The sequence below is a fragment of the Stegodyphus dumicola genome, chromosome X1, assembly GCF_044657685.1.
Source record: "Stegodyphus dumicola isolate Sdum_Otavi_A_Nest chromosome X1, ASM4465768v1".
Lineage (NCBI taxonomy): Eukaryota > Metazoa > Arthropoda > Arachnida > Araneae > Eresidae > Stegodyphus > Stegodyphus dumicola.
The window spans coordinates 40,772,960-40,790,990 of record NC_140780.1 but is presented as its reverse complement, the minus strand read 5'-3'; the positions used below and the strand labels follow the sequence as shown (position 1 = coordinate 40,790,990).

Genomic DNA, 18,031 nt, shown 5'->3' with positions numbered 1-18,031 from the left:
GTATCCATGTAGTCTAAGTCAGGCACTCCGACGTCGTGCACATCTTGTAGAAACATTGAAGGAGTTAGTACCGTCGTAAGATCATTTGGATCTTCTGAAAGGTACGTAAGGGGTCTTGAGTTAATCACTGATTTGATATCACAAAGTATAGTCAACATTTCCTCGTAAGAGACACAGGACTTGCCGAGAACATTTCTCAACATCTTCTTGACTGTTTGTACCAACCTCTCCCACCAACCGCCCCACCATGAAGCAGTTGGGGGATTAAACTTCCACTGTATTCTCATACTAGTTGAATGACATTCTATTTCTTTCCAATCTATCGATCTTAAAAGATTTTCAGTTCCAACGAAATTAGTGCCATTGTCGCTGTAAATAATACCTGGACGAGCTCTTCTGGCAATAAATCTCCTTAATCCTAAGATGAACGCATTTGTTGATAAACTTTCTATCAGCTCAAGATGTATCGCGCGATAGACCGCGCAAGTAAAGAGCAAGATCCATGCCTTTTTTCCTTTTCGTAAATAAAGAGGACCGGCTACATCGACTCCGGTCACTTCAAACACCAGAGCATCTCGAACTCGATCTTCAGGAAGAGGTGCTGGAACAGTCTCTATATTCTTTGCGCTATATCTTCTACAGCGAACACACTTCATAAGAACTTTACGTACTGTTTTTCTTCCTCTCAGGACCCAGAATTTCTGTCGAATATTGGCTAGTACGAACTGCACACCAGCGTGGGATAGTCGCAAATGGTAATCTAAAATTAACCTATGAACTAAGTCATGATTTGAGGGCAATACAATTGGACAGAGAAAATTTTCTTCTTCCTCTCTTCTAGTAATCTTGGTCTTTAACCGAATAAGGCCATCTGAGTCAAGAAAGGTACAAAGGTTGCTAACTTTAAGTTCTTTGCCAAATGCTTCTATTTGTATTATCTTGCATATTTTCTTTTCTACAGTTTCTATTTCAGGGACCGTGAGTTCTCCTGATTGTTTAGAATCTGGTCTTCTGCAGTTGTTGATAAATCTGCATATCCAAGCAGTTATTCTTAACGTTTTATGGTAAGATGAATATTTCTCAAAAAAATGTTCTACCCTTTGCGTATTTAGTGCAGAAATGACTGATTTCCTTTTTTCTGAATTCACTATTTCCATGTCCAGTATTTCCCTTTGTATAGGCCATTCTTCCTGATTTTTCTTCAGCCAGTCGGGGCCCTCCCACCATCTAACTACTAAAAGTTGTTTAGCGGTGCAACCTCTTGATGGGAGGTCAGCTGGATTTTTTGTTCCAGCAATATGTTTCCACGTTTTTGGATCCGTCAGTTTCCTAATCTCCCTGACTCTGTTTTCCACAAAGACAGCCCAGACAATCTCTTCCCTTTGAATCCATGTCAAAACTGTTGTAGAATCCGTCCAAAAATGCGTTTCCATATTTTGCCATTGCAAACCATTTAAAACAGAAGAGCATAGTCTGGCACCTATCGTGGCAGCTATCAATTCCAGACGAGGGATCGTAATAGATTTTACGGGAGCTACTCTAGACTTCGATGCCAACAGATGAACTTCAACTCCAGAATTCGTCACAGTTCTCAAGAAAACTGCAGCAGCATACGCATTACTACTGGCATCACAGAATGTCTGAATGCTGCAGAACTTCCTATTGTCCTTGCTGGAATGTATCCAACGTAGGAGGGATATTTCTTTTAAGAGAAAAAGGCTTTTATACCAATTCACAAAATTTTGTTTTGTACTCTCGTCAACTTCAGTATCCCAAGAAATTCCTGTTTTCCATAGGTTCTGTAACAATATTTTAGGATACAAGAGAACAGGACTCACAATACCAATAGGATCAAATATTTTGTGTGTTACAGCGAGAATTGTTCTCTTCGTTATTATACCCATTTCAAAATCTTCTAGCCAATTCAGATTCAAAGTTAAATTATCTTTCTGACAGTTCCATAACAGACCCAATACGGGTGAAATAGTTTCCTGTTTCAGGTTATCTCCATTATGTAACCAACCTCGAAGATTAAACTTTCCTTCATTCATTATTTCTCGAGATTTTTCGATAAACTGAATCATCTCGGATTCTTTGTCAAAACTGGCAACAACGTTATCTACGTAGAAGTTACGCAAGAATTTAGCTATTATCTCCGTTTCATATGAAGAATTTTTCATGTACTTTTGTAGATGGAATTCTATAACAGCTGCCAAAAGGAAAGGACTACTCTTAACCCCAAATACTACCCTAGTATGACGAAATATTTTCGTTTTCCTTTCTTCCACATCATTCCACCAGAAAAACCGAAGCCAGTCTCTATCTTGAGGCCTTACACTGATCTGTAAGAAAGCCTTTTCAATGTCTGCTATAGCAGCAAACTTGCCTTCCCGAAATCTCAACAAAAGAGATGGAATTAGTTCTATCAAATTTGGTCCACACTCCAAACACTGATTTAGAGAAGGAGACGATTGTTTCCTCGCAGACGCATCAAACACCGGTCGAATTGGTGTTGAGCTATTTTCTTTGATCACCGGTCTATGCGGTAAATAATGTCCAAAGTCAACCGCAATATTTTCTTTAACTTCTTCGATCACTCCTAAGTTACACCAGTCATTAAAAACTGCATTGTATGAAGAAAATAAATTTTGAGATAAAAGTTTCTGGGTGGTAGATTGTAGACGTTTCAACGCTAAATCCTTGTGGGTGGAGAGTGGTACATGATTCTCCGCCCACGGAAGTGCGACTTCATAACGCCCTTCTTCGTTTAGAGATACAGAATTTTCGAATTGCAATTTTGCTTGCAAATCCCTTTCCTCTCTAGCCTTTTTTGTAACTGGATCTGTTATTCCGATAACATCAAGCCTCCACAGTTCTGACAACGTGGCATCAGAAATATGTAAAGATAACGAAAGCGTGGAAAAGGAATTTTCTATTTCATAATTGTCAGTGTTCGCTTTCCCCATGACTGTCCACCCAAGTCTTGTACTTACAGCAACTAATCTTCCCCAAGGAAGAACTTCGATTTTACCTGTAAATAAATTTGCAGCAACATCTACCCCTAACAACAAATGAATCTCTTGGGGGTTCTCCTGGAATAATCTGCAATTTCCATTTTCAAAAACATCACTGACGTAAATTCCTCTTCTTCTAAGTTCCCCAATCCAGTGTATATTTTTGATTTTAGGGACCGAAGAACATATTTTTCTTTCATCCAATACATTGATTTCGCAATTATACCGTTTATCTACGCTACCCAATTTTATTCTATAACGTTTATGTTTTTCCGAAACTTCTATGCCACCGAAAAGTCCATGGGTTACACTTTGTTCACCTAAGCTTCTTAATTGTAACCTTTCTGCTGCATACCTGCTTATGTATGAGTTTTGACTTCCGGTGTCAATTATCGCTTGAACAAATTGGTTATTCCCTCTTCCATATACGCGAACAATTAAAGTTTGCAAATATACTTCTGAACATCCTGCTTGATTTGAAAGTACTTTATTTTCTATCTGTTCGTCTTTTTTAATTTCCGAAACCTCGACAGAAGGATTTTGTTTATTACACATAATAGTTGCATGTTGTTTTTTACAAATAGAACAAGTTATTTTTGTTCTGCAGTTTTGAGCCAAATGGTGTAATTTTAGGCATTTATAGCAAGCACATTTTCTTTTTAAAATGTCCCTTTTTTCTTGTAATGATAAGCCGGAAACGAAACTACAGTCATAAGTCTTGTGAAATTGATTACAGAAGACGCAGTTCATATTTTCCTCTCTGCCTTCGGATTTTGTAAACAAATCTGTAGCGGTCGGAATCTTTGGTTTATTATGTCTATTTGAGAAACCATATGCGCTTTTCGTTGCAGGGGGGAAAGAAGACTGTCGCCGATCGGATACTTTTTGCTGTTGCGAAACCGTTGACCTTGTGCGTTCGCGGGATGAAAGTTCTGCGTGTAAAAATGACATTAAATCTTTTATGTTATAATCTGTGCCAACATTTTGTGTTCTATGAAATTCAAGCGTTAATTCTGTAGGCAATAACTTCAAAATCATCGGACACAGCAAAGCGCTGTAAGATTCCGATACAACATCTAACGCTTCGAGACATCTAATCTGCGTTTGTACTTTATCATACAAGTTACGAAATGTTTTTATGTCATTCGCATTTTTTAATGATTCAATATTCAGCAAATTATTCATGTGCGCATTAATAAGAATGTCTCTCCTTCCAAAACGGTCGTGTAAGATTTGAATTGCTGAATCATAATGCTTTGGCGATAACGGAAGTCCTTGAACGCAGCTAGCAGCTGTTCCTCCTAAATGTGCTTTCAGGTAATTAAATTTGTCTACTTTGTTCAATGATTCATTATTATGTATTGAGGACTCAAAACTATTCCAAAAAGTAAGCCATTGACTACTGTTCCCATAAAATACGGGAATCGAAAGTTTTGGTAATTTAACATTAGGTGTGTCTTTTATATTTTGCTGTGTGTTCGGTGCATTTAAGTCATGATTAAGTTCCTTAATCCGTTTCTTAAGCCTAAATTTCCATAACGTTATCTTCTCACGATATTGTTCTGTAATTTCGAATTCATCTACACTCAGAATTAATTCAACTTCTACATCGGCATTAGCTAGTGTTTCGGTTTTAGCATTAAGCTGTTCTAACAATTCTTCGAGCTCATTAATACTACATTCAGATTTATTTAATTCACTTTCGATTTTCTTAAATAGTTTTGTAACGGCAGTTCTTAAGATACTTCTTTTCTTTTTTAATTTATCTACTTCAGCCATTATCTTTCTTAGATTCAAACACTTACACAAAAAATATACGTCTCATGAAAAACAAATATTTAACTCTTACTTAGAAAACAAAATTATTCTTCTGCTGAATACTTCAAGAACAAGTATTAAAATCTTCAATTTTAATATTCAGCTTTTGAATTCACTTTATTAGAACTTTTCAAAAAACCTGGCGTCCCTGTTCGGGCGCCATAAAAATGTTGCATCAGGTTCTTCTATTTACAATAAAATTAATGTAAAATTCCTTACCTGCTGCATCTTCAGTGTTCACGACGCCAGGCTTCTAATAATCACGTTTTCAGTAAGAGTTTCTATTACTGCTAACAAGCCATCTTGTCTTTTAATTATTTATTCAAAGAAAACGCTAATATACACTATTTACAAGGTAAGTGATAATTATTTTAAGACAGTACATTTTTAACTCTGAGTCTTTACGCTCCTCAAAGCGGTTCCAATCTCGACTGGTTCTCGAAACTTAATTACAGCAAAAGTAAAGGAAGAGATGCCCGCCATCTAGTGGCAAGAATGTGACATTAGGTTTATTTTGCAGTGAGAAACATGCGCTATGTCATTGCCCAGTTTTGAATTGCAAATCTTCTGTCTGCAAGCCTGACATGCTACTGGTTGTATCATGAGAGCATGCATGAGGAAAACGGATAATTCTTTATACCCACTCTTAAAAGATGACCAGAAAGAGGAACAAAAACCCATTCAACCAAATCCAGGTGGGGCAATACTTTTTTAACAATTTGAAGTAAACTCCAATGATGGAACTTTTACTTTACACTAAAAAAAATGGCAACATACAAACAAGAGAAGGAAAAGTATATAAACTTATTTAAAAAAAAATAATTACATTTTTCGTGGGAGAAAATGCATGTGGCTCTCGAGCCTGCGTTTGAATATTGCCAGTAACCTGTACATTATTTATTATTTATCTATTTCAAATGCACGAGAGATTAATAACGATATTAAAGCTGTTACAACCTCTTCCCCAATGGAGAGACTTTCTCCGAAGGGAAAAGTTCTGTAAAATTCTAAAGTTTTTGAGTTTGGCCTTCTCAATTATTTTAAGAGGAGGTAATTTCTCCTATAAGTTCCACACTTTAGACCAAAATTTTAAGTTTTCAACAAATACTTTTACACCACATTTAAATAGAAAGAAAATGGAGAACATTCAAATACATCAGTTGAGCATACATTAAATAATAAAATTAATTTAAAACTTGGTTACATACGCTAAGAGTTATTGTATTACTTAATTCTACTCAGAACATCTATGCTCTTGTTCAAAGATTTTTTGCAATGAATGACCTTAAAATTATAAGGTTGTAGTGAGAGTGTCCAGCGCATCAATCTAGAGTTACATTTGGCATTGGATTGTAGCCATACCAAAGGGTTATGATCAGTTTGAATCAATAATTCTTGCTGACCATCCAGATAAAAATGCAGTTTCTTGATAGCATAGATGATGGCAGTACACTTCTCTTCAGTAGTACAATAATTCTTTTCAAATTTAGTAAATTTTTTGCTTATATACAAGATAGGATGTTCATGTTGTTCATCATCTAATTGGCATTGTACTATACCCATGCCATTGTCTGAGGCATCAGTTTGTATAATAAACCTTTTATCAAAGTTGGGAGCATACAGAATTGGTTTCTTGCATAGCAACTCTTTAAAATTTTTAAAAGCTCTGTCACATATTTCAGACCATTGTATATTTCCCTTTTTTGTTACCCTCTTCAAAGCGTCCGTGAGGGGTGAAGCAATTTCCAAAAATCTTGGTATGTACTGGCAATAATACCCTACTAGTCCTAAAAAAGCACACACTTCTGTTTTGGTCTTAGGTGTAGGATATTCCTTTACAGCCAGGATCTTTACTTCATCCGGGGGTCATTGTCCTTGTTCCACAACATGGTCTAGGTATCTCATTTGATCTTGTGCAAATTTACATTTGGATGGTTTTTGTTGTAAGTTTGCTTTCTGTATTTTGTCTAGAACAGAAGTTAAGTTTTTAAGATGCTCTTTCCAGTTTTCTGAGTAAATGGCAATGTCATCCAGGTGTGGTACAGCGAATCCTTCGCATCCAGCCAGGACTTTGATCATAACTTTGCTAAAAAAAATAGGGGGCAATTTTTAATGCAAAGGGTAAACTTAGAGGCCTGAGACTTCCAAAACTAATTACAAATGTTGCATATCTTTGGGTTCTTTCAGTTAACGAAATTTGCCTGTAGCCTCTAATAGGGTAATATATTTTGCTTTTGCTACAGTTTCAATATGTTCTTCAATATTAGGCAAAGGATAGTGTTCACTTCCACGCCTGTCAAATTAATTTCTACCTTTTTGTTGCCCTGTGTTGGCAACACGCTTTTGAGATTTGTCGTTCGTAGAATTCGGTCGCTAAAAGCGTAGCTGGCCTGTAACGGTTGTAAATTCTTATTTTATGCTTATCTGTACTCCTGAATTATTACTAAATGTTTACGTGTGAATGTTTTATTATTAAATGTCTTCAGTTTGATTTAAATGCGCCCAAGAGTCTTGAATTTATTAAGTATGTTTGAAGTCGAAACTGCGTCATCCATGTCGGCGCCATTCTAATACGAGGAACGTAAATAGATAGTATTCAGTTTTAGTAACAGCATTGAGTTTACGATAATCAATAGAAGGCCGAGGATCCTTTGATGAAGATTCTATCAAAATCATGGGAGATGTATAGTTCGATTCTCCCGGCTCTATAATTTTAAGATCGAGCATTTTCTGAATTTCCTTTTTGAGAATTTCAGTCTGTCGGGGTGACAGTCTGTATGGCTTTATTTGTATTGGTTCATTATTTAATAGCTCAATATTGTGACAAACTAAGTTTATTAATCCAGGATTATTTGAAAAACAACCAAAATATTTCCATAAAACTTTTCGTAAATCTTCTATTTGCTCGGGTTTCAACCTTTTCTCTAGTTCATCCTCCTCTATGATGTCCGAGAAATTTAATATACTTGGATTAGAAGGTAAATGAGGTATGTCCATTTCTAAGTCTCCTTCCACTTCAGTTATCATGTTAATCATTTCTGGTCTTTTGTAATATGGTCTAAGCATGTTAATATGATATACTTGATTTGGCTCATTTTGTTCCTCAAAACTTAGAGTATGGTTTCTGAAATTTTCTGCTCTGTTTTTCCAGGTCCTTTCCATTGTACTTCTAGTTTATTTTGACGATTTGTTGATAAAACAAGAACTAAATCTCCTCTAGCAAATTCTCTTTTCACTGTGTTTCGATCATACCACGTTTTCCTCCGTTGTTGAGCTTCTTTCATGTTTTTAATGGCAAGTTCTTGGCATATCTTCATTCGATTAATAAGTTCGAAAATGTAACTGACAACATTATTACTTTCTTCAGTCGGTTCTAGCCACTGCTCAGAAAGTAAAGTGACTGGTGCCATGAACCAGTTCTGCTGGTGTAAAACCAGTGCTTTCATGTGTGACGACTGTTCTGAGGGCAAAAAGAACGGATGGTAGATAGTTCTCCCAATCAGAAGTCGCTCCTGTACATACAACTCTAACACCCTTTGTAGTATTTTATGGAATCGTTCAACGGGATTGCTCTGTGGAGGATACACAGAGCTTCTTATATGTTTAATGCTGAAATGCTCCAAAAATTCCAATGCTGTCAAAGCACCCACGAAAGAGGTCCCCTGATCTGTTTGTATCACTTTTGGGAAACCCATACAAATGAAAAACTGTAAGAAAGCATCAGTCACAGATGGCGAAGAAATGGCTGTCACTGCAACAGCATCTGGATATTTGGACGACATACACAGAGCTGTAATAATATATTTTTTCCAGTCTTTGAAATAAGTAGTGGACCAGCAGCATCGACATTTATTTTAGTGAATATTTTGGAAATGACTGGTACTAATGTCATTGGAGCCTTCTTTTTGTGATTTCCTTTTCCAGCGTGCTGGCAAGCATCACAGGTTTTTACAAAATCTTTGGTTCCTTTGTAACACCTCGTCCAATAAAAATATATAGCAAGTCTGTGTTTGGTCTTTTTGACACCCAAATGACCAGAAGTTCCTTCATGGCACATCTTTATCATAGACTCCAACCACTATGGATTCTCCGTAGTTTCCACTGAAATTCATGAAAAACTACGAGCTACGAAAAGTATGGGAAAAAAAACTACGCATTTTACAGAAACAGAGTAGGAGAACCAGTACTCAAAACAGAACCAACTAATTCGTCCGATGATTGGCTGAATACTCGTGCCATCATATATCATGTGTTGAGTGCGTTGCTGGTTTTGAAGAATAGCCAATCGTAGATCAGTAACTCTAACCATTAATGACTTTTCAATAGTCTCCCCCCTCCCAACATCTGTCTACTGTGTCTGTCTCGCAGTTTCGTTGCTGCTGCGTGTTTAGCTTGCCGTCGGCTCCGTTGTTTGGATTACGGTGAGAGCTTAGCGTGTGTCTTGTGAACTGGGATTCGGGTGGAAGGTTTTTTTTTAATAATCCTACCTCGAACAAAAAAAGCCAAAATTATCAAAGCTGAAAATTTAAAGTTTCATATTCTTCAGAATTTCCCTGCATTAAAGCATCTGGAATTTCTGTGAATCATGCACACTGCAGTGTATGCAACAAAGACTTCTCAGTTGCATATGGCGGAAAAGATGACTGTAAACGGCATGTTTATTCTCAAAAGCATATAGAACTTGGCACTGTAAAATCTAAAGAAATAACGAATTTCTTAATGAACGATGACGAAACAGGTCCTATAGAAGCCAAATGCTATTGTGTTTGATTTTTAATTGAACACAATCTACCACCTTTCTGTTTCGGATCATTCCAAAGACCTTTTCAAAGCAATGTTTCCAGATTCTGCCGTAGCAAAAAATTTAGCTGCGGTCATACTAAAACTGCCGATATTGTGAAAATGCTTGCAGAAAGTACTGTTGCCGATATTATAAAATCAGTGTGCACTACATCATTTTCTCTAAGTAGTGATGGAAGTAATGACAGCAAACTGTATTCCATTGATTATAACATATTACAGTAAAGAAAAGGGAGTGATAATTGCATCATTGATTTCTATTTTGGAGTGCACGAAATACCGGAGAAGGTATTTTTAATTGTATAAATGAAAATTTTAAAAGCAAAGTGTAGAATGGAAAAATTGCTTATCATTTTCTTCAGAATACTAGTAATATGATTGGAAAGTTTAAAGGTGTAGCATTGTTTGTCAAAATGCATCAACCAAGTATAATCATCTAAGATTGTCCATGTCACCTCTTGCATATAGCTGCAAAAAAGGCTACTGAAAAATTAATTAGCTCAGAAATCGAAATGTTATTAATAGATATATATTTTTATTTGGAGAAAAGTTCGAAATGGAAGCATAGCTTCAAAGTTACTCAACAAATTTTGGGACAGAATGCAAAATGTCATAAAATTTTGAAATATTGCTGTACGAGATGGTTGTCTCTTTTAGAATCTATAACAAGGATTTTACAACAGCCGTGATAATTTTTTTGGAGATCAACCAGATAACAGTGAGAATGAAGGAAAGAGATCGCAGAACATTAAAAAATGTGGCAATCACTTACCACCAAATTGTACTTGTTATTTTTGAAAAATACTTTGTTTATAACAGTAAATATTAATTTGCAACGACAAGCTCCTTATATACGTAAATTGAGAACTTGTTGAACTTAACCATCAGTAATTTCTAAAATGAAGATTTTCCTCTAACATCTCTTCCATTTCAGAAGTATAGTAAAAAAAAGAAAATGAAAATTTAGTGATTGTTACGGAAACAAGACTATATTTTTAAAATACCAAGTTGAATGAAAGCGAAGTAAAATCATTTTTCAATTCTCTGTGAGCTGTTTTTGTAACTACATGTTCATATATAATAGATAAATTTCCACTAAGTGATCCATTTCTAAAACATGCTGAAGTTGCTGACATCAACTTGAGGACTGAAGTTTCATTTTCATCTGTTCTTTACTTGATGAATACTTTTCCACCATCCATTATTGATGAAAAATATCTTAATCAAGTAGAAATTGAATTTTCCATGTATCAAGTAGGTGATTTGAAAGAAATTGTAGATTTGCGTATTAATATAGCATGGGGAGAATTTGCCAAATTAAAAAATATGAATGGATGTATTAAATACAAAGTATTGCCTACTGTGATGCTTGCTGTCTTAATACAGTCAAAAGTCATTAATCCGGACTCGTCGGGACTTCGGCGATTCCGGATTATCGATTTTTCCGGATTATAGATCATCAGTTTAAATCTGGTAAGATGGCATGCAGAAATTATAAAATTAAAAATAAGAAACTGTAATTTATGAAATAAAGAACAATTATGATCTAAAGGGTATCAAAATTTACCAAAAAAAAAAAAAAAAAAGCTTAATATTTATTTGTTTACTTTATTAAACATTTCTTTCAATGTAAGTTGTTTAAGTTGCCTCGTTTTTTATGTGATAATGCATTCTCTTTAATTCTATAAACAGACATAATTTCTTGTTCAGTTACAAAGTTCCGCTGTTCAAGTCCTATAATTGCTGTGTCGAGAATACTGACTAATTTGTCAATCAAAATTTTTTTGTTTTCAATAACCTGTGTCACTTTCTTCGCTATCGGAAGTGAATTATAATGACGAGGAATTTGATTTAAATCATATCAACGACGGAGTACATCTAGATTAAATACTACATTTAGTAAGGAATTATAAGCCAAATAAAATAAAAACATCTGCCCTGAAGATAAGGATAGTGCTGACAGATCAACTTCCAATTCATTGTGCACCGCGGCGTTAAAGATAAACAAAGTTTAGATAAACAAACGTTAAAGTTTAGATAAACAAAGGATATGCCTTTATCCATTTATTGCAGCAATTCCACTTTTTGTTTAATAGACTTTGAAACATACTTTCGCTTTGCAGATCCTTTACATATTAGTAAATATATATCGGAAATTCTATTTGACATAAACGAAAGTTCAAGCTTACTTTTATAAAATTGCTCTAACAGTCTGCAAAAAATAATAAGCCGATTCCAATTCGAAGATTAAGGAACAACGCAATCTGCAACATTAACTGAATTATATAATTTTAGCTTAGCTTATACCGTCCATTAAACGCGCATTCGTAAATGTATTTTGCGCACGCGCACACGCATATTCGCAGCCATAACAGTCTTCTGCACATGCGTCGTTTTGAACGTACGTTTGTAGCTTTGAGGTGGTTCGGATTATGGGTGTCCGAATTAATGACTTTTGACTGTAATACCTCATTCAAATGCAGCTTGCAAAAGAATTTTTTCTAATGTTAAAAAAAAAATCAGACGGAATTTCGACCAAATTTAGGTCCTAAAACTCTCGAAGCAGTTTTGATTGAAAAAATAAGTATGCAGGCAAATGAAGAACTGTGTTATAAAAAAACATTCTCAAAATCAGAACTTAAGCTTGCTAAGCATGCTACATATAAATCTTTGCATTCGTAAATTATAAGTATTTTTTTAATAAATAAAATAACCAAGAGTAATACATATAAATATTTTTTTAATACTTATATCTATTACTCTTGGTTATTTTTATTTCCCTACGGAAATCAAATCCAGAATAAAGATATATGATTTGTGGATTCTGATTTTTTTCTATGATTAGTAGTGATTTAAAATACTTGCTTTTTTTCATATAATAGATTTAGTGATATACATGTTTGAGGAGTTAAATGAAAATTTCTAATTAAATGTGCATATAATTTACAAGGCATATTTTTAATTATTCAGTTTTATATGTATATGGATTTTAAATGTAACAAAATTTGTTATAATTAATGATTAATTAAAAATTAATGAATGGTTAATTACAACATGTGTTACACACGGATATTGAAAGTTGTAAAAATGTTGTTCGCGCATTGATACTGACAAGTTCTGCTGCAGGTTGGAGTCTATGCTTTATAATTGATGGTTTGAGTTTTTCAGGTACAAGCTGTCTTTCAAAGCCCATTTTATCTGTCTTTTTTTCATCTAAAAGCTCTTTTCTTATCAGACTATAGTTCTCATTTTTGCATGTACCTTCTTTAACTTCTTGGATGATTTTAGACAGTTCCTTATCAGTAAGCTGAAGTTGTGCAACAACTTTTGAGTCAATGTTTACCAATTTTATGAGAATGTTGATTCAATGTTTACCAATGTTACTTCATCATCTGTATTTAGTTCTGGTAATTTAACTTCTTCTTCACAGACATCTCTGGATGCTTTATTTTCTTCCTTCATCAGTTCCAAGATCTTTTCTTCAGCTATTTCTCTTTTTCTTTGAGCTGTAGTAGAGACAGCATTAACCTGGCGAGGACAACTATCAGGCTCCTTTCTTTGTTTATTCAATAGTGCAGAAGTTCGATTGCTTAATAAATACCTTCCTTTGTCAAGTTCATTTCTAATAATAGCAGCCTTAGTTATTACTTGCCCAAGATTGCAATTTAGTTCGATCTCAGCCAATGGTAAACAGGTTGGATTCAAATCTAATGGTTGTTGCACCCCATTTTGTCTGTCAGTATTTCCGGCGTAATGTATTTGCGACAAACTATATCAATACTGGCACCTGAATCCCTTAATATAGAATTTTATCACCATTTACGTAACCCATACTAGTATTAGGTAATAGAAATTTATCCTCTGTTTTTGCACTAATTCTGTTAAGATTAGCAGGAGATTCAGTACTATTCTTAAGTTTTGGACATTGGGGTCTTAAATGTTGGTAGGATCCATACTGATAACATTGTGGCGTCTTCCGTGTTTCATATTTATCATCTGGACGTGGACTTCTAGGTCTATAGAACCTGCTTTGCGACTTAAATCCTGATGACAATTTTTTCTCAGTTTTATTTTTATTATCCGAACTCGCTTCACTTTGAGTTATTGCATTGTATGTTTCTTTCTGCCGATCCAATACAGGCCTTTTTTGAAAGTTTCTGCAAACTTTTTATAGGCATCAAGTTTTTCAGCTAATCATCTCTACCCACTCATCAAGAAAATGATCTCGAATTTCAGGAGGAACTCAACATTTAAGTTGGTCGAGCACCATCAAATCTAGCAACTGATCAAAAGTCTCAACTCCTAGACCAGTTAGTTACCCATTCTTTGCAATAATTTTCTATTACATAGTTGAAATCCACCCATGTGGTTTGATGTTTCATAAATTTCTGCCTAAACTTTTCCAGGCTTAGCTTAAACCATCTTAACAATAAATTCTTCACATGTTCATAGTCTTTAGCTTTATTGGAGGGTTCTCTAACTATTAACTGTGTTACTTTGTAAGGAAGTAGTCCTAGTAAATTAGATACAAATTCTTCTTTATCAATATGTGCTCATTCTGCTTGCCTTTCAAACAATAGCAAATATAGACTGATATCTCCTTTCTTGTCATCGAATTTCTGCATAAGGTGAGGCAGCTCAGTTTTTGGCCGGACCTGTCTGATAGTTTGAGACTTTGTTTCTGCTTCAAGTTTTAATTTCTGTAATTCATACTGTTCTTTTCTTCTCCACTCTTCTGCTTCTTCCTGTCTCCTACATTCTTCTCTTTCCTCCCTCTCTTTCCCTTTCCTCCCTCTCTTTCCCTTTCCTCCCTCTCTTTCCCTTTCCTCCCTTTCTTTCCATTCTTCTCTTCCTCCCCTCTCTTTCCATTCTTCTCCTTCTCTTTCTTCCCTCTCTTTCCATTCTTCTATTATTGTGTCTAAGACTCCTTTGACGAATACTTCATCATAATCTCTGCTTTGAACAATTTTCTATTTTAAATCGACTATTTTCAGATCTGCAGTCACGTGAACTCCCAGTTCAGCCATGAGATTTTGCAAATCTTCCTTACGAACTCTTCCTAAGTAAAACATTGTTTCCATGTTTAAAATTATCAAACACTGTGTTTTTTATACTTCCTCAAAATACCTCAAATCAAATATTTTAATTAATTTAGATAACTAAAATGAAAATTAAAAATAATATCCAGTACAGTAATAAAATAAGACAATTCAGTATTAACAGAAAGTAATAATCTGGTGTCACTAATTTTAGAATCGGATATGTCAGTGATGAACTAATAACATAAGACAATTCAATATTAACAAGAAGTAATAATCTGGTATCGCTAATATTGCACTCAATGATGAACTAATAAAATAAAAATACGCAAGATTATTTGATCTTGTCGGTGCCTCCAAAATAGTTATGACTGATACTTCTTTAACAATTTGAAGTAAACTCCAATGATGGAACACAGCAATAACTTTTATTTTATACTAAAGAAATGGTGACATAAAAACAAGAGAAGAAAAAGTGTATAAACTTATTTTAAAAAAATTAAATGCTTCATGCAAGAAAATGCATGCAGCTCTCGAGCCTGTGTTTCATATTGCCAAGTAACCTGTATATTATTTATTATTCAACTATTTCAAATGCATGAGAGATTAATAATGATATTAAAGCTGTTACAGTGGTAAAAATATTGTCCAAGTGTTTAGCAGTCACATGATCCATGATTCGAATCCTGGTGAAGGGCATAGTTGGTTTTTCATGGTTTTCTTTAAAAATTCGTGAATAAGTCTACATAATTAATTTAAATAAATTTATATAAAATACATTTAATGAAATTTAATATGTTGCGTTGTACAACTGTATATGCCTTTGCTATAATAAATATCAAGAAAGATGTTAAAAATTGTTCTTTTCTTAATATTATTAATGATATGGTGAAATAAAATTTATATAATTAAATATACTAATATTTGTTTTCAATGCTGTGCTTTCCCTTCCTTTAAAGAAAACATATTCTTTTAACTGTTAAGAAATTGTTTAGGGCTTTAAAATATTACCTTCATCTGATCTGTTTTACACAGAATGCTGGCTGTGACACTTCCAGCACACAAGCTTAAGATCAGTTTTGTAAAACTCTGCAACTTGTTTAATGAAATTTACTAATTTGAAATATATGTGTATTATCAATAATTATGAAAATAAATCTGTATTATCAATAATTATGAAAATAAATCCCCAAGCAAGTACTCTCAAACATGCTATGTACTGATAAATAAAGTGATAGTTTATTTATCAATGCATGATACTGAGTTTTGTATCAAATAAACAATTATTAATGAAGCAAGTATGAATTCAAAATAAATTCTATGTAAGCCTTACAGATTTTTTATAAACACTTAGAATGAATTTAATGGTAGCAAAAGTTATTAAATATTACTAGAAAACCACTCAGAAATCCGTAAACAAAGAAGTTAGAAATGGTGTAGTTGTATGACCTATCAAAAGAGCAAACTACACCTAGTGTGCCTGTTAATGGAAATATTAGTATTCAGGTACAGCTAGCCTCTTTCCCCTACCAGAAGATTTTAGGAGAAAGAGCCAATTATACCGAGGTGCTGGCCTACTGACAAGCCAGTGGGTATGGATTGAATATTAGACTCTCAGCTATACTAAGAGAAAGAGCTCAGGATTGCCTGAGACAGAGAGAATCAGCATCGTCTGACAACAAAGTCGACCATGATCAAATAAATGTGGCTGAATATCTCTCATTCTTGCTAGTCTTGCATGTTTCTAGGATGTCAATATATTCCATACTTCATACCTGTATTTGTGCATTAAATCTCAGTTTCCGTACTTTTTAATACATTACCCTGTGTATAAAAATATTCCATATTTGCTGCTGCTTTACCACTATTTGAACTCTGTACATTTTACTTTCTTAATATTGGTACCTTCTGGTATATCATTTCTTCAAGACAAAATTATCTTTTGAATCTTAAATGTGTGTATATCAGACATTTGGGCAGGCTAAATACTTTGTACCCTTTTCAAAATAAAAATAGATTTTCATTGTTCATATAGAATTTTTTTGTATAATTATTTAACTTGATAAAAAATTCAGTCGAGTTCTTGGTTGGGATAAATAAAGCCATTTAGAAGGTAGAAGCACCAATTCTTGTGCTTTGGACCAAAATCTGCGAATGCTGCATAGTAGATTGTGTTGTTTTTAGACTTATGTCTTTTTAATCTGAATCTTTGTAGTCACTTTTTTCCCTACTCCTATTTCTAACTAATTAGTAAACATAATAGAAATTTTTTCTTCTTTGCTAAACTTTTGTGAAATAGGAGAGTGTATTTGTAATGATAATGGAAGGATGAAATTGTTATCAATTAATTAAAAAGGATTTAACTGTATATATAAAGGATAAGAATTCTTATTTGCACCAAAGTACTTTATATTTTATATCACTTTAGATAAATATTATTTATTTTTACTTCAGTTTAAATAACATTATTGTTCCTAATCTTTAGTTTCTGGTCCTTTCTTAATGTATGGTACTAATACGCTTAATTCTGCCTCCCACAAAAAAGCTATTATATATTGCTTAATAGTTTTTCTCTTTCAGGGTATGTATACCTCTTTATAAAGTATAAGACAGTGAAGTTCATGCTGTTATTTACCAATTAGTGCAGTCCTGTCTAAAAGATTAGAGCTGTGCAAGAAGTTCTATATGATTAATCTTTAATTAAGATACATTACTGTGGACAATTATTTACCACTTCTCTGAAATTTTTGGTAGCACATAAATAAAGTAAAAGAAATCATTTTTAGTGTTAAAATGTGCATGTAACTTTTACTTCTTTGATTCAGTGCACTTTTATTCTGCTTTGATGCAGTTAGAGGTATATAATTTTTTTACTGTCATTTCTAACCCAGTACGTAATGTATACTTTAAATTTTACTTTGAAATATCCTCTATTTGAAGTCATGCTTGCTTACTGTTTTTTATTAATATTGAATTTTTTAAAAAAATGTCCTTATTGCATAACATATTCATATAATGCATTATTTTCCTGCACAACTTATTATTTTCAGGGAAAATATATGCTGTTGGAGGATGTGATGAGAATGTTCATTTGTCTAGTGCTGAAGTGTTTGATCCATTAACAAACAGGTGGTCAATGTTGGCATCTATGTCAACTCCTAGGTAAAAATAATAACTTGCTTTACAGTACAAAAATCTAAATGTGGGATCATCTGGACTTCGGTGTATCCAGAAATTTCTGAACTTTAGATTATCAGTCTAATTTTAGTAAGATTATATGTAAAAATTATAAAATTTAAAAAATAGCTATTTCTAAAATAATGAATCATTTATGGCTTTAATCAAAATTTCTAAAAGGAA

At 33.8% G+C, this 18,031-nt stretch overlaps 1 protein-coding gene across 3 annotated transcripts in view; it reads left to right on the top strand.

The window, feature by feature from the left end:
* The window catches only part of LOC118200966 (kelch-like protein 8), a 122,192-nt gene that overhangs the window by 61,501 nt on the left and 42,660 nt on the right, over positions 1 to 18,031 (top strand). For all 3 annotated transcript variants that reach the window (XM_085807762.1, XM_085807763.1, XM_085807764.1), the window contains exon 5: positions 17,722 to 17,833. In XM_085807762.1, coding sequence (XP_085663888.1) covers positions 17,722 to 17,833 — 112 coding nt within the window. The remainder of the gene's footprint in view (positions 1 to 17,721; positions 17,834 to 18,031) is intronic.